Source organism: Tympanuchus pallidicinctus, unplaced genomic scaffold, assembly GCF_026119805.1.
Source record: "Tympanuchus pallidicinctus isolate F22 unplaced genomic scaffold, pur_lepc_1.0 scaffold6, whole genome shotgun sequence".
NCBI lineage: Eukaryota > Metazoa > Chordata > Aves > Galliformes > Phasianidae > Tympanuchus > Tympanuchus pallidicinctus.
In genome coordinates this window covers 19778251-19796062 of record NW_026294780.1, presented here as the reverse complement: position 1 = coordinate 19796062, position 17812 = coordinate 19778251, and the positions used below count along the sequence as shown (strand labels likewise).

The window sequence follows — 17812 nt, the reverse complement described above, 5'->3', positions numbered from 1 at the left end:
TTCCTCCAGATTGCTCCTTGTAAGACTGTGAGTGGTGAGTAGCTGTCCATACAGAAACATTTTTTTTGACACAAGCCTTATTTAAATTCTTATGCACGGTGGTGGGCAGAGTCGTTAGTTTACTCAAAGCAGATATTTCTATTTATTTTGTTAGTAAATTTTTATTAAGGAGATGGTCTTAAACGTGTATTTATTTTCCTATGACCATGACATTCTTAGCATGTGTCCCTTGGTTGTTTTATTTAGCCTCTCAAAGTTATCGGACCCTTGGGCCAGTGTTCTGTGTTAGAGGAACAAGAAATGTATCGTAGATAATAGACCTGAGTGTTTAACTTATGCTTCCCACAGGAACTGTAAATGAACAGTAGCAGCAGTACAAAAGCAAATTTCCTCCTCTGCCTTCACAGAGTGCACATCATCTCAAAACCACACAGGGAGGCCTTGCTATGCTGAAGCAAGGCCACAGAATGCAAGAATGAAGTGGTCATCTGTGGAGACAGTACTTAAGAGGGCATTTAACTCAGAACATTCTTGAGAACACAGTGTGAAGTCTTGCTAGGAGCTCCTTCTGCTCCAACAGCACAAATCACATTGTCTTCAGCACTGCATTTTACAGCAATCTCCACTCCACAAGTCCTTAATAACGTGTGTTGGAGCAAGTAAGACCTCTTGAGACACTAGGCAGTGGAGGAGGAGGAGAGATAATCTAGCCCATTAAGAAGCCAATGCTAGTGCCAGTGCAAGTGAGTTCTAATAAACAGTAAGAGTTTTCATTATTATGCTTTTGATCTCCTTGTAATCACTGGAATAAAGTTACACATGCAGAATTTAAGACTACATTTCTTAAGTTAAGAAACAGTTCATTGAATTCTATGTCAATCAGAGATTGATATGTCTGAGGGGATACAACTTACAGTGGTAAAAAGAAAAACACAAAAACAAGATGCAATTAAAGCTTGCCTTTGACATGGCTCAAATTTCATTTTCTTAAATCCTCATATGACAATATTTCTGTCACTTTTCCATTCCTTCAGCTTATGATTAGTGAAATTTATGGCCTTCAACTTAACATCAGAAAGTATGCTTTTTCAACATTGCCAACCGTATCATATAAATACTTATCAGAAAGTATATAACAAGGAAAACATCAAACTATTTACTTTCAAAGTGAAATCTAACCAAAATATATTGGTTCATTGTGCAGACCATTCTCTCCTTCTTCCCAGGCACAGAAGAGAAAGAAAAAGAATGGACGAGGCACACAGCATTCATGTCAGGCAGGTCACTACCTGCTGTGCGGAATACTATCCTGACATGAGCAATATATTAAACTTTATATATAAGAATAGGATAGACACCACTGAAGATCCAAAGATCCATGATTACAAACAAAATTGAGAGCAGAAGAAAAAGTAAAACTTTCCAGAAAGTTGTTTTACTTCGTTATGGAGCTAACTACTTGGCTGTTGAAACTAACACCTCATATATCCTGGAATGCCAGGGGAAGTGTGTTCCAGCAAATTTGCTTAGCAGCAATAAAGTTTTCTTCAGCTGTCAGTACAAGACAACTGTACTAATCTATTCACATTAGTTTCACCTGACTGCTCGGTTTTCTGCAAGACCCAATTACTTCAGGATTAGCACAGCAATAAATTAAAATTCTTGAGGACTGCTCAAACTACTCTTAATTTCCCCAAACTCTACAACTTCTACAAATCATTTGTTAGTGTAACAGAACTAATTCAGTGGATGCTACATTTGCTATTAGCTCTGTGTCTATAAACCATTAATAATAATAAAAAAGATCTCAATTAATGAGGCAAGTGAAACGGTGTCACTGAGGAAAATGGCAAGTACACAGAAGCACTGAATGTCTAAAGCAGTTATTTGGAGTTTGTCACTTTTTTTTTTTTTTTTTTTTTTTTAAATTCCAAATCTAGGCCTCTTATTCAGTTGTACTGTATGAAGACACAGCTTTTTTGGCAACTCTGCACATAGCAGGAGCTTGAAACTAGATGATCATTACGGTCCTTTTCAACCGAGGCCATTCTACGATTATTCTACATCACATATAAAACATTTCAGAGGCTGGAAGAGACTGAAAATTTGGAAGAAACATGCTCCCTGGTAGTCTGATCATTTTGGTGCTGTGTTCATTGCAAGTAAAGCAATGACCTGTTTTCTTCACAATCATGCAACCTCACTATCACAGACCTACACTAGAGAACCACCATTTTGTAATGACACCATCTGTTTAAGGTAGAATTGTCAAATCAAATTATGAAATTGTAATAAATTGAAGATTTCTTGCAAACTACTCCTCTTCAGTGGAAGGCTCATCAGGACCTCATGTTTGAAAGGTCTTTTCAGTCTTTCCACAGTAATTATAATTTTGCCATGTGTCCCAGAATTTTTGGTAATCAGAGCTAATCATGACTCTAAAACCACTATCATTCCCCACAGACTTGGGTAACAGCAACATCTAATCTCCACCAAGACGAATGAACCAAATGCATTTGTCTGCTTTTCATGAACCTTAGTGCAATACTTTTAAATAACAAAAAACCTGTATTTTCAAAGTATTATAGAATCATCATCAAAGAATCATCAGAGATTGGAAAAGACCACTAAGATCATCTAGTCCAACTGTCAATCCATCACCACTATGCTCACTAAACCATGACCCTTTGTGTGACATGCACACATTTCTTAAAAACCTCCAGGGATGATGACTCCACTACTTCCCTGGGTAGCCTACTCCAACATATGACATTCAATGTTAGGAATTTTTTCCTAACATCCAACCTAATATCCAATCACGAACAGAAAATTTCTCCTACATGTGTAGTTCAGAGAAGGTATAAAATCCATGTCAGTTATGTCAGACAGCAGGAGCAAGTCATTTACAAAGGATAACCAAGTTATTTATGACCAAAGGAAGTCAATAAGTAAGGGCCAATTACTCTGTGTTTAGTCAGAAGAGGATATATATCTTTCATATAGAGGATACAAGTATTTCTAAAACTAGTTTGCTGGCCAGTTATCATGCAAAATGGCATAAAAATTGGTGTTTTGATTATGAGGATTACAAATCATCAAATGCACTTAAATTTAAATGGAGGAAACACATATAACGAGGATACAGCTCTTTCCAGAACAAGAAATAACTTTAGAGGCAACAACACAGCATGAGCATCTTGGAGGCCACTTAAGGCAGAAACACAAATGTTCTGACAGCATTGTGATTCAGCCAAGAGACTTTCTTCAGGAGCTGGGCTGAAGTATAGGCAAAGCAGTAAAATGTGATCATTCATTTAAGAGAGACAAGTGATAAGCATAACACATGATATCCTTGCCAGAGCATGGTAAACAGTAGAAGACCACTACAATACTACTAAAAAAAAACAGCCATGGAAACTACAGAACTGGTGACCTTCTTGGAAAATTATGTGGCTAATTTTTTTTGTTCAATAATAAGGTTTTTCTAATATGTCTCACTCAGAATGGGAAAAAATAGGATCAAGATATAAAGTTCACTATGCAGAACGTAGAGAACGTGTAAGGGAAAAGCTTATTGCTGTCATCTGAAAGGTGCTGTTTATCACACTATGCTTTACTGTGCAATGTATGAAATTTATGCTCCATGGACACTGCCAAGACTGAAAATATTGAACTGTGTAAGCACATTTTACTAAAAGAAATTTGCCTAGCCTTCTTTTCTGTTTCTGCTCCTAAATAACATCCTTCTCTTGGTGCAGTGATCTGAGAATAAAGACATATGATTTAGCTTTTAAGGAAAGTCTGAGTAATTTTGTAATAGCAAAATGAATTTTCTGCACAATGCACTGATAAATTTTTCACCTTTGTCAGTTCTGACATTCTTAGTATCTATTTTAATGTTAAGTTACAACACTAATGAGCATACTTGTAGTAAAGGAAGAATGGATCAAAATGTTTGAAACTGTCTTAATCATTCAATTTGTAAGACAATATGAATTGCCTTTGGAAGATAAGTTATTCAGAAACCAGTTTTCTTGAGGAGAGGAAGAAGTGAAGCAGTACATAAACAAGGCATCAAAATTGTAATAACGTGGCAAACAGAATAAAGAAATTTAAAAAATCTCAGAAAAACACAGCAAGAAAATATCAAGATACCTTAATGGCTTCAAGCTATTAAGCTTAAAGCTACATAGCTACGACTATCAAGAGGCCTTAATAGCTTTAGGCCGTTAGAAGACTCCCTTAAATGTTTGGATTTGACATACTGTATTTCTGAGAGAGTTAAATTTGATCTAGAAGATACTATCCTGTATCCTGTACCCTGCAAAAGAGAAATTAAATTTGTCTATATTTAACTTCCACATTTCATCAGTATTTTTCCTGCTAAACAAAAAACTCCAAAGAAAAAAAGAAGGCCTTCTGTCATTAAGCAATTTCTAATGGGAAATTAAGCATGACCTTAGAAAGCCAGTCCTTAGAAAGCTGAAAGCAGTGAAAACAGCATTGTGCTTTAAGCCTACTAAGTGATTCAATAGTTTATCCCCTTTCACCTCGTTTGTTATATCTAAGGTACAACCTAAGGTACAACATTTGCATAGCCATGGCTCACTACCCACAGTGCTCACATCCTTTGTAACTAGAACTATTTCGCTAGAGGAGAAATAAACAACTATTCTAAACTGTTCTCACCTCGAGTATATGGGGCAAATGAACCATTTTCCTTAGTACTCCAGACTCACAAGAGTGCTGCATCACCTTCTGAATCTTCCTCTCCAAAGGCAAAGTTAGCCTGCATAAGTTTATTTAGGGTTTAGGAAGACAGCAGGGGACATACAAGAAAACAGCCACTCCTGAAGGAACTGTGGCCCATGGCTAAACCCACGCTGAAGCAGAGGCTGTGAACAAGGAATAAGCAGCAGAGGAAGAATATGAAACAGGGAAAAGCAAGAAAGAAGCCACTATGCACCTAACCCAGGTTCTGTGCCTGGCCTCGCTTCGCATGCAGCAAAAGTAGGGAATGAGGACTAGGACATGTGGAGGAGAGCTGTGCAGACTGAAACTGAGATAAGCAAAGGAGTGGAGGTGTTTTCCCTGTTTCTTTACCTATTTGTCTTCTTTTCTTCTCAACACCTGAGTCAGTGATTGAAAGTTCATGTAACTGACAACAGAACAAATTAAGTGAAATTCCCTGAGCAAATAGTGTTCTACCCACAACAGTGTCTCGACTGGAATCACGGCCTTATTACTCTCCATCTGCAAGGCTTAGATAGAAATTCCAGTGAAAAACAAAAGCCTATTGCCATATTTAAAACAATTATTTTCAAAGGTTTCTCAATCAGCAGACTATTGGAGTATGCTTTAAGTAATTTTGGTTCACATTTAGAAAATCCAAATTTCATTGCTAGGCACTCTGAATGGCTTCCCTGATTACATTCTGGCGTCTTCACACATTAGCATTGTCATCACTTGCCGCATAGCTGCATAACAACCACACTGGCCACTGTCATGGATGAAGGCCTCCATATTAAGCACTTTACATGCAAGCATTTGACAAAAAAGACAAAAAGAGCTGCATAAATAGAATGGTGTTGGATCTTTTTAACAAAGTATTTAATACTGTGATACCCTTGCTAAGATAAATGGAGTATTAAAACATAATATCAAACATACATATCTTCTACAGAAGAAAGGAGTCTGACCCCAAGCTTTGATGAAATAATTACTGAGTCAACAGTTTTCATAAGAATTCATCTCCCTCTCCAGTACAATTAAATGGAGACCCTGACTTTATTACATCCATTAGTTGCTTCCTATCCCAGATAGCAACAGACTAAGAGCCAAGAGATTTAGTCTTTGATGTGATGCTTATCCATACATTACCAGCCTTGTGTGCTAGTATAAAACCACACTGGCTTTGTTCAGTGGAGTCTTTTCTGTGAAAGGGCAGTGAGGAAGGCAGCACCTTAGGAGGCTGAAAACAACCCTGTAATCCTTTTGTCTATCAGAGTTTTCTACTTTGAAAAAAAGAATTAAACATGTTTTTATTCTGGTCATCAATCTGAATCTTACCATTCCTCACGGAGCTGAAATGCTCAAAGCTCTTGTCTGGGGCAAGAGTCAACTCAGCTTTTTCCTCTAGGTCCCTCTAGGGACTCAGAAAGATCAAGCAGTTGCTGACAGGGCTACCAAGAGGCAAGTATCATGTCACTTCTACTTTCCTGTTTTCTCCTTCCTTCTGAAGAGTGGACCTTGTGGCACCACACTCCTAAGAGCAGTGCCTTTTCAATTCAAACTGGTTGCACAGTCTCAGGTTTTTTTTTCCCCGTGTTTAAAGGACCCCTGTAAGAACCAGTCTAACTCCAATGTTTGGCATTTAAAAATTCAATTTATGGCTAAACAAATAGACCATTTTGATCATTTCACAAATCTTGTATTAAAACAATAGCTATAAGTGAATAGAAGTTGACTTTGGCCCCACAGTGATGCTTCCATTAACAAACATTAAATTAGGCTAACTTTTATGCTACTCATGGCAGACATTTTTCACAATGACATATGAAAACTTTTTTCCTAATTACCAGTTTAAAAGAAGGCTCTCAACTGTAGACATGCCATGAATATTTAAATTCTGGGTCACATATCATAAGGGAGAAGTCCTTATAATATGAATGTGAAATATCTGAGACCTCAAGCTCTGTTGCTGTTCTACAGCCCATGAAATTAGATGATTTTGCTGTCTCGTGACATTGAACAATGTTCATTGTTCCTATAAGGTGAGAAATGTTTAATAGACTTTTTTTTGTTGTTTCACATGCAATTTGAAGCAGTCCTTAGCATTTGAATTTCATTCTCTTTGAGATATAACATCTGTGTTTTTATCTCCTACACACAAAATTGACATTAATGTGGTAGTCTTTAGCAAACACTTTTGACACATACCAGATGTAATTATTATCACTTAATAGAGTACTCATCCCAGCAAGCAATAGATTGGCAATATAGCATAGAATAAGAACCCCTGTTTCTTCTTCTGGAATGATTTTTCATGGCATAGAAATTCTTTCCCTTAACTTGTAGAATATATATTTTTTTAACTTTCAGGGATCTTTCACTCTTTCTTTACTTTGGAGAATATTTTAGGCAATATGTAGCATTGTAAATAATGAAAAAATAAGTCTGTAAGATTACGTGAGGAGTAAAATCAGTAAAGTAGCTGCGAGTTTACATCTGTAGGTGATTACAGATGATTGCACCCATGACACATATGAAATGATTACTACCCAGATGTTACAAAAACCTGAATGCAAAAAGATTTATACTATATGGAAAGTACAGGTAAGGAGGAAAACTACTCAGGACCCAGCAATAAGTTCTGAGGGGGTGGAAAGGAGTCTTGTACATTTTTGTCTGCATGACACCCTTTCCAGCAGCACCCAGGCATTCAGCCCTACCAATAACTTTAGCATGGACCTGACAGCAATTACTGCCACGTTAAACACTTTGTCTAGAGATAGATACGCAGTCATCAGACAGTGACATGGAAGGCAGAAGTAATCATTATTGTTCCCCAAGTCTCCCATACTGCCATTTAATTCAACATTTATGCATTTTAGATATGTTAGATGAAAATATGCAAACATACAATTACATCCAGTGAGCTATACAATAATCGGGGTTAATTTACAGAATGAAGGTCATTTTTCTCAATATTTAGCCCCAAATATTTACACACTTCACAATACTGTCATGCTATCAGATACGCACTGTGGAGTTAAACACTGCTCGGAGAAGCAGACAAAAGAGTAAAATGAGAAACAGGCCAACTGTGAATGCACCTGATGCTCTCAGTGTGAGTTAAAGCTGAAGGCTGTTCTAATATGAAGCAAATATCAATCTTTTTATAGAAGTCTGAATCAAAATCAGCTAAGAAGTCTGAAAAAGAGAAGAGCTTGACAGTACTATACAGGTATAGTCAGCAGTAAGAAGCTTTGCCACCCACAACCACACAGTCAGCCAAGCCTTTCATTCATTTCATTTCTCTTACATCCACTCAGCCCCATGGGTAGTATTTGAAAAATCTTCCAGGCATCCTGATGGATAGCATGTTGTTCCTGCATTGGAACAACATCTACTTAAGAAGTTGCGTGTCAAACTGCTGGAAAGAGCATTTGAGTTTCTATTGAGTTCCCAAGCCACTTGCTAGAAAAACAAAACAAAACAAAACAAAACAAAAAATAACTCTTTGTAACCTTCCATTAACTGGAACTGTAAACATCTGAAGTCACTTCATCTGTGGGGAGCAGATTATTCTTTCTCTCAGAAACTGAAAGAGTAACAGATTTGAGGTACAGAGGGCTTAGATAGTGTATTCTTCACTCAGGGTTTCATTTGTTGTCTTGCTTCATAAGCCATTCTAAGATACACTTTTGTGAGTGCTGATCATAATTCTTCGAGAAAAGTAGCCAAAAAAACAAACAAACAAACAAAAAAAACAACCAACCAAACAAACAAAAAAACTGCCCTGGCTTGTAATAACTTTACTCTCAGGAGAGATTATACTGATGAAGTTGGCAAAGCTGATTGGTGCTCTTAATTTCATTCTATATCTGATCTAGAAATACATATATTGGAGAGAAACAGAGTGTTAGCCACAGATATATGCTGATGTGTCCTATGTTTGAAACTGGCACAAACATCAAGAGTAAGTGCTATACTATTAATACACACTGGCACTCTGCAGGCACTAGGGAACCTATGGCACAAATCTTATTGTATTATTGCTATACAAACACAGAACGGAAGCAGGATTTGTAAATGCATGCAGCTACTAATTACACATTGTCAGAATGGAAGACTATCAAATGAGTTTTCGTAAGAGCCTATTCTGGATTTGGATTACTTTTTACCAAGTTGATAGAAAATAAATTGTATTCATCAGATTTCAGAAAAAAGTAAGCTTAGAGGTTCTGAAAGTACTTAGGAGGAAGGAAGTAAAACTCAAGAAGAACTTGGCAAACTGAAGAAATAGTAAAAAAAAAATAAAAAAATAAAAGCATGCTATTCAAAAGAGACAAGTGAAAATCTTTACCTTTTTTAAAGAAATCACCAAGTAAATGAATAAGAGTTGGAAAACAGTGATGGCAGCTCTTACAAAAGGACACAAAGGCAGTAGCAAATCAGAAAAACACATGAATCACCCACATCATGCTGTTTTGAAAATGGAAAACATCTCACTGGGATGTAGAAACCATAATAAAGCTTAAAAACACAGTAAGTAATGTCTTTATTAGAATATTCTGCCAGTAGCATGCTTCAGCAAAGAGATATATCAACTGAAGAAAATCTACAGAAGACCAAAAAGACTAATTTGAGATGTAAAATACATACAATTTTTACAGCAAAAGACTGAAACATTTAGAACTATGTTGCCTTGCAGATCCTTAGAGGCATAATGATGGTCTTCAGAGATGTTAAAAAGCTTTTTTGAAGTTTTGTCTATGTCCATATTGAACAAGGTAAGAAGTTATGATCTTAAATTGGAGAAAGAAAGATTCGGGTTATACTTTAGGAAAGTACAGACAACTAAGTAATGCAACAGATTGCCTGGGAAGATTGTGAAATCTGCTTCAGACAGAAAGAGGATAGACTAGATTATTCTGACAAGATGACTTCAAGCCATATTTATCAATGGTCTATAACTATGTTCTTCCTTAAAACATTCATATATGCATGCATACAAATATAGATATAATGGATGAACAGAGTACTTCAAAGCTAAAAACAGAAAACCTGGAAATTGACAACTATCAAAACCCTTGCTATCTTTTCAATTTCTAACCCTTTAAAGTAAAAACTGCTAATAGAATTGTGAGCAGGGTATGGTCAAAATTAAAAGACTTTTCAATTACGTCGTTATCTGGTTGGCATGTCCTCACAGCTTAAACAACTCCATTAACTTTTATCTGATGGGGACCAGTTCGATCACCCCATAGTAGAACTGTAAAAAAAAAACCTCTCCCCCACCCTGATCCCTTTTATTAAATACTTCTATACCACAGATTAAGTGGCAGTAATGATATGGTAGCTGTCAAAGTGCTATGCTCCTGTGATTTTTGTAATGATACATTTCAGAATCCAAAAGGACAGTCTGCATATTAATATGCAGAAGTAAAACATCAATGAACATAAACAATAAAATACTGTAATTACATAGAAAAGATCTACTTTATTACTTACCTGTTAACTACATATAAAGGTACATCACAAAACAGAGATTTATAAAATATTGATACAATTTCTGGTTATTACTCTGTTTTTAACATTCCTAATTTGAGAAAGGTTATTTAACATTTTGTGGCTACTGTGAATTACCCAGTATTTTAAAATTCAGTAATCAGCTTTCAGTTATCAGTTTCTGATTACAGTACTGAGAAGTGCTTAAATCCTGATTACTAACACCTAGATGAAAACAGTGTACAACAGAGTATTCTCCTATGTCTGTTAGCAATCCTTGTTCTTTCAAATACAGCAATCAAAATGACATATCGATAAAGCCAGGACTGTGACTGAGGAGGCTGGAGTTTCAGCAGTTTTTAAAATCTGCTTTGCAGGCACCCTTGGACAGATTATTTCACATCTTTGTCAACCTTCTCTATCATTAAAAACATAATGGTTTCCTCTATTAAGCACTCCATACCTGCTTCCAATCATTCATTCACCTAATCTGATTTAACACACTGCAACTACTTTTCCTTGGTGACCAGGTAGGCAGCTAGAATAACAGTCTTCAATGGCACAGCTAATTTTGAACATCAGGTTTTGAAGGGTGATTTCCATCTATCTGAGGCACAATTTTTCTGATGATGCACCTAATCCACGCTCCACTGCCAAGCTGTCTCAAACCAGAGAACTTTCATGTGGATGTTTTTATCCTCAAGTTGAACTCAGCTCATATTTCCCCGGGCATGGCAGTATGCCACAAACTTAAGAATCTGAAGGTTGTCTGTGAGATCAGACAAAGTTGTTCTTTGATATCTACTGAAGAAAAATATCATATAAAAGACAGCTAATACCAGAAGTGCTATTCAGTTAGTAGTACTGGGTACAACTGTTACACTTGTACCTTCTGGGAGAAATAGGAGGGAACTTGGTTAATATCATTTTTTAAATTTCTTTTCCCATCAGAAAAATGGACAGAAATGGTAGTTTCAATTCAGAAACAATTTGGTATCACAGAGTGCCTGTTATAACAGGAGACTATTCTTGTAACTCTCTGGTTGTGTATATTCTGTGGCCTGGAAACCAACTGAAGTGACTTCAGCTGCAAAGGATCTCGGCATGCAAAAAATCCTTTTAGACTTTAGTCATACAGTCATCAAAACTTTTTATTACATTCAAGTTTAGCCGTGGCCAGGATGAAAGTCTACTGACTAGAGTTCATGCCAGGAAAAGTGAAAAATAAGCTTATCAGAGTCAGAGAGAGGCATCAGAATGAGCACGGCTGTAGGCATGCCTTCTCATTTGAAGGGAATTCCCTAGCTGTGCTCATGAAAATGCACAGTTGCAGGTCAAGTTGGACCTTTGTCTGCTAAATAAATGTGAGATAACTGCAATGCTCTGATAGCATAACTACATATTTTCCATTTGGATATGAATCTCACCACTGCTGCCCATACCCTTGCCATCTTTCCTGAACTATTTTTCTGTGCTCTACTCGTTTCCCTATGGGGACAGGCACAGTACATGCTAGCTTGCAGAGACTGCAGTTTTCAGGTAATTCTGAATGTTTCTCTCAGAACAAATATTGCATCAGTAATTCGATATCTCTCTGCCTGACTCTCAGTCATTTTGTTGAATGATGTTCTGGCTTAAGCAGTTTGGATCCAGGTTCTCATAGACACACATGAGGTTACTTTCTCCCTCTTCCTTAGCATCAAGACAATTATCAAAGTAATTTTGGGTAGTTTTGGATTTTTTGATGGATTTGGTGTTGTTTTTATGGTTTTTTTTTTTTTTTTTTTTTTTTTTGGCACAGGAATTCCTACTAAAATTAGACAAATAAGATGAATTATATACTCTAAAGTGAATCATAAATAAAACACAGTAACTAGTTATTGCATTTGCATATTGATGATAATCAAAAGTAAATTCTTCTTAAATAATGGTATTTAATTGGAAATCCCAGGCAATATAGAAATAAATAACTTCATCATTCCAAAGCAAATAGCAGCTTCTCTTTCCGGCATGTGTTCTACTTCAGCAGAATGCTGACTTCACTAGATATCTTTTCAGAACAGACATGAGCTATCTGTTCTACTTATTTCATAAACTTTTAAAATAAAATATTAAAATGTATAAAATTTTAAAATGTATACTGAAATGGATTTTACCAGTAGGACAGACCTATCTCATTAAAGCCACTGTAGCCCAGCTCTTGCCTGCTTAGTCCCAGATCTTCAAGGTCCATGCATTTAAATCCAGGTGGGCATTGGTAACCTTCTTCTAGCTCTCTGGAACAGTGGGTGTCTGGGATAGCTAAATTATTCCAGGTTACATTTCTGTGAAAAATACAAAATTAAGGTGTTATATAAACTCAGCTCATAGCAAAACTAAATATTTGAAAGTAAGAAGAGTAAAGTAAAAAGTATATCAGCTATTATTTTTGCTATCTAATGTTTTCTGATGTATGTTATTTTCATTAGTTAAGAACTTATGATGAATTAACAGTCTCTTAAGATTTCAGTCCTACATACTCACAGTACAAATACAAGCAGAAGTTTCACAAGAATGCCTAGAGACCTCAGCAAAAACAGAGGCTATAGAAGACATGCAAGAGTTAACACAGAGCTGTTCCAACTGGTTTTTGTTGGAATTTGGACACTTACTGCTTTAGTCTCCTTTGAAAATCTTGAGAACATGTTCAACTGCAGGCAAAACTAGCTTTGATATTCTTTAATATGATCTTCACGGATAAACTGTCAGCCATGTATGTATGTGTTAGTTACTTGTACCTTACTTAGGTCAGGTTTCTACCACAGACGGCCAAGCCCTTAATCTTGCTCAGGTATAACCAGTCACAGACAGGAAAGAATTCATATCATTACAACTTTAGTGCTGTTATGATGTAAATACTGTTTTGACTGAAATGAGTCTGATTCAGTTCTGAAAGAAGACAGTAAGGGTTTGGTTAAAAAAAAAAAAAAAAGAAGAAGAAAATAATGAATCGACTCAGCATGATTTATATGTAAAGGGTGTGGGAAGAGGGGGGGCAAATTTGTGGCTCCTTGTTCTGTGCCTGTGGCATACACACATGAATCCAAGATGAATCCAAGTATATATCCAAGGACTCCCAAACCCTTGTAAGGAGAAGGTCAGGCACTGGATCCCTAATTGGCATTCACGGCATGTCATTGATAATGACAATACATGACTGCCATGAAGGAGACAGGATCAAAGCCATCCTTCTTCTCAATAAGTGGTTTAGTTAAGAGGTAACTAGCAAAAATCATGTTCTGAACAGGTCCACGTTAGGGTTTACAAATCAGCACAGGAAAGTAATAAGTGCAGAAGTGAGGCTATCTGTACTATGAGCCAGTTGGTTAAAAAAAAAATAAATAGATATGTTGTAATTCCAAGTGTGCTGAACAGGCATACAGTTAAGCAGCATCAGTTTTCTCCTTGCTTGTATTCACTCTTTCAACATATGAAAATTCTACTTTTTGATTCAGTCCCAGGGCAATTTCAAGTCAGGCTTGGAAAACTAATCAGTGTGAGTTACGGTCTGAGGAAAAAATGGTCCATAGCGTTCTTCCAGAGAAGCTGTGGATGCCCAGTCTCTGGGGTGGATGGTGCTCTGGGCAGTCTGCTCTGGTATTAGATCTGGAGGTTGGTGGCCCTGCTTGTAGCAGGGGTTTGGAGATTCATGATCCTTGAGGTCCCTTCCAACCTAAGCCATTCTATGATTCAAGTTCAGATTGTTTTTTGACTTCTTAGTCATGGCACAGACTTCTAACATAGAAACAAGAAAAAAGAACCACTGGAAGTTACGAAGAAAAACTTGTAGCATTCACCTTGTTATCCTGAGGCCTCAGCACAGAGCCTTAAAATTCATCATTTTAATTAATCTTGTTTGTCCACAGAACAGGTGCAATTTTCAGCCTGCCCTATAGTATGATTAGTATATTATTTTTCTTCTCAAAGTCCTCTTCCTTTAATCAAACTCACAAGTGCATTTTGACAACTAAATTGGGTGAACAGGAGCTGTAATTACTTTATTTTTCTTGCTTTTATGCACTGCATGTGATAGCAACAGATCATTCTAAATCTGTCAGTGTGAAACTAAATCTTCCTACACATTTTTTCCCAGGCAATTATAAATGCAGATAATAACTGTAGCTGCACCCATTCTGTAGCCATTTCCTCTTGATGCCTGAGAGCCAAAGGCATCTGCATGGATGAAGAACACACATACATAAACCTCCACCTATGTGCATCCATTTCATTTTTTGTAAATATGCTCGGCATCTGTCACTCAAGGATTTAAAATTTAATCTGAGCATCTTAATCCCTTCTTACAACAATACGTTAATTCATATCCAGTTGTGTGCTTTAAGTACTTTAGATTTATGATATAAAAGCCATTATAATGTAGGATTATCAAAAGACAATATTTTATAAATATTTTCAAAGATTAAAATTAATTCATTGGCTAAAGCACATGCAGAACCCAGGGTATTGGTAGCTAATTAATTGTACATTATGGTTTGCATTAGCAAATCCCTTATGTGGATTCATCATCACAATGCAAAGCAGTTAGTTTAACTGCTTAATTTAAATGAAGATCAGAGAATAACAGAAATGCAGAATTCTTGAATCATAGAGTGATTTGAGTTTGCAGGGACCTTAAAGATTCCCTAGCTCCATCCCTCCTACCAGGTTGCCTGAAGGCTCATCAAACCTGGTCTTGAACAATGCTAGGGATGAGGGATCCACAGCTTCTTTAAACAACCTGTTCCAGTGCCTCATTACTCTCTCAGTCATTTTTATATGACATCACACCATCTTCTAAAGAAGAAGAACATGCACCACTATAAAGAAGGGATCTCTGAGTACAGATCTGTACCTATACAAGCATAGGCTTTTTAGGATGGATGTCACCAGGCAGGTTGTGTTCTGGTTCAGGATAGTACTAAGCATAGACAAGTCTACATGGACTAGAATATATTAAACTCCCAACTCATAATTAGCTATAATATCACCTGTTATTTTCAGTACAACAAGATTAATATCAGCTTAAGTACTGAGGCGTTGATTCAGTACATAACTAGCTTTAAGCACCTGAAAAGCTCTATTAGGCAGTGTATATGTACGTGACTAGCTCTAAAAGTGATTCCTCCTGTTTATTTCCATAAAAACCTCAACAGATACAAAGAACACAATAACATAACACTATTTGATAGAACAAATTCTCAGTTACAGAACACTATTTATTAGCATACTACCATTAACTATACATTTTTGCCAGCAGTGAACAAGAGTCCACATGCTGTGCTTGTCAAAAACTGTGTCACTGTGCCAACATGCACTATTTGGTCTCCATAAATGTTCAGCAAGCATCGATGAATGTCAATGGATACAATTTTTCTGCATAGAGAAATTTGATGCCACATTTTTACTTCATACAAATTTCCATGTCAGACACCATTCTGTCAGACTTCCCCTCTGCTGCCATCTGTCACATAGCAACAAAATGTAACAGTGGGAAAGTTCAATCTCTACTGCCATACCACAAACATCCACCTCTGATGTTGTGAGCCATCATAAAATAGGAGGCATTACTTTCGGAGCTGCCCTTGTACTTAAGTAATTTGCTGAATAGAGTGCCTTGATAAAATCCCAACCACTTGCCAGATGAACAAAGAAATGATTAATCCTGAGAGTTCAACTGAATATTTCTCTGCCCACTACTCCGGTACTGGTATTTCTAAAAATTTCGGTAGTAGATTATCATTGGTCACATTTTTAATAACCTTACTACCAGCCAGCTACTTACTTTCATCAGCATTCCTACTTATAACCATAAATTTCAGTAGAAGACTCATACCGTAGTTGGTTTCTATTGAAAACCTCATTCACTTAGATTTTCCAATTTGCGCTTCCCATTGAAGGTTAGGACAATGCTGCTCCTAGAATCATCACAGGTTCCAGATAATCCACTAACAGAATCAAAATCACTGCTGCTAGCCAAAGAAATTTCAGAGTATCTTTCTGGCTTAAAGATTACTATTATTTCCTAGGCATAATTCTTCCTTTTATGTTCTGCAGTCTTCCCAAAAGGTGATATTTTAATGTGGTGTTACACTTTTAGATGAACTCAGGTCTAAAGACATCATGCACCACACACAATTTACAGAATCAGTTTTCTGTTTCTAATCAGAGAAGAAAATCTGTTTTATCTTTTAAACTGTAAGTGTGAAAACATCACCCATATTTAATGTTTCTCATAATTATACATGTAATTATAACTATAGAGCTTTCAAAGCTGTCTGGTAACATATTATCTCTGATATCCAAGTATTATTTTCATTATATTAACTAATTAGATAGAGCGTGCACGAAGGACTCATGAGTTTAAGGACAGCATAAGCACAAAGTTTCAGCTTTGGCAACATTCCTTATTTAACGTTTTAACATCATAGGCACAGATTTTCATACTCAAGATTCAATAAGTGAAGAAAATATTAGATAGCATCTGCTAGGGATAATTATATTCAAATCAACAAGCCAAATAACTGAAGGCATCTCCCATCTCTCTATTAATTTTTAATAAAACTTGAGATAGCAGGGAAATTCTGGAATACCAATATGTTATTTTCAAAGGACGAAATTGTCTAGCATAAGACTTCACAAAGCAGTTCATTCAATAACACAGCTGATTAAAAAACTGGTAGTATATAGTATATATCAATAAATCATAAATGGCCTGAAAACTGATTAACTAAGAAATGATCATCATGATCTACCATAACCAATGAGGAAGAAATAAGTATAAAATCAACAGCAGAGTAGAAACATGAAGGACAGTAAGGACTGGAAAGTATGGTTATCAGGATCATTTGGTTACCTATCTAACAAAATCTAACAAAACAAAACGGGTTTTAATACAGCTAAATGCAAAGTTGTGCAGGGAGATCATTGCAAGCAAACCTTATGGCTTAGAGTCTATGAAATAAAGGGGATAAAGGAGGATGTAAATGCTACATCATAGAATATAAATGCTATGTGAGCATTTAAGATGAATTGCCATAATAGGACATCCTCTTATATTTGTCACAGTAACATCAGGGCAAGAAAGAGCTAGTGCTTTCCCACGATGTACAAGAAAAGCAATAATGAATTCATGTTCCTCTCTTATTACATTCACATAAATTATGATTAATGTTATATTCAGGATTTTGTTCATCAATTAAAATTGTTTTGAAGTTTAAAGAAAGAGGAGAGAAATATGAATACGTTTAGCAGTAACAGAATATTAGGGTTTTTTTTCAAAAGCATATTGAAGGGTGCCTAAATTATTGCATGTTAGTGAATTCACACAGTGAAGGTACTGGGAATTACATTTCTGTGTAATCTAGCATGAAAAAGTGTAATGAGAACAGAAAGCTAATGGTTGAAATAAGACAAATTAAGATGATGAATTATGAACACCGTTTTTAACTGTGAAACATCTTTCAGTATAAAATAAGAAGTTCCCTTGCTTATAAATTATTATTCTGCTAATACTCTAACCAAGAACAGATACATATCTAGAAGA

General features: G+C 36.2%; 1 protein-coding gene across 2 annotated transcripts in view; it reads right to left on the bottom strand.

Annotated features, from left to right (window-relative positions):
- Positions 1-17812, bottom strand: part of NALCN (sodium leak channel, non-selective) — a 212393-nt gene that overhangs the window by 150239 nt on the left and 44342 nt on the right. For both annotated transcript variants that reach the window (XM_052705813.1, XM_052705814.1), the window contains exon 7: positions 12403-12557. In XM_052705813.1, coding sequence (XP_052561773.1) covers positions 12403-12557 — 155 coding nt within the window. The remainder of the gene's footprint in view (positions 1-12402; positions 12558-17812) is intronic.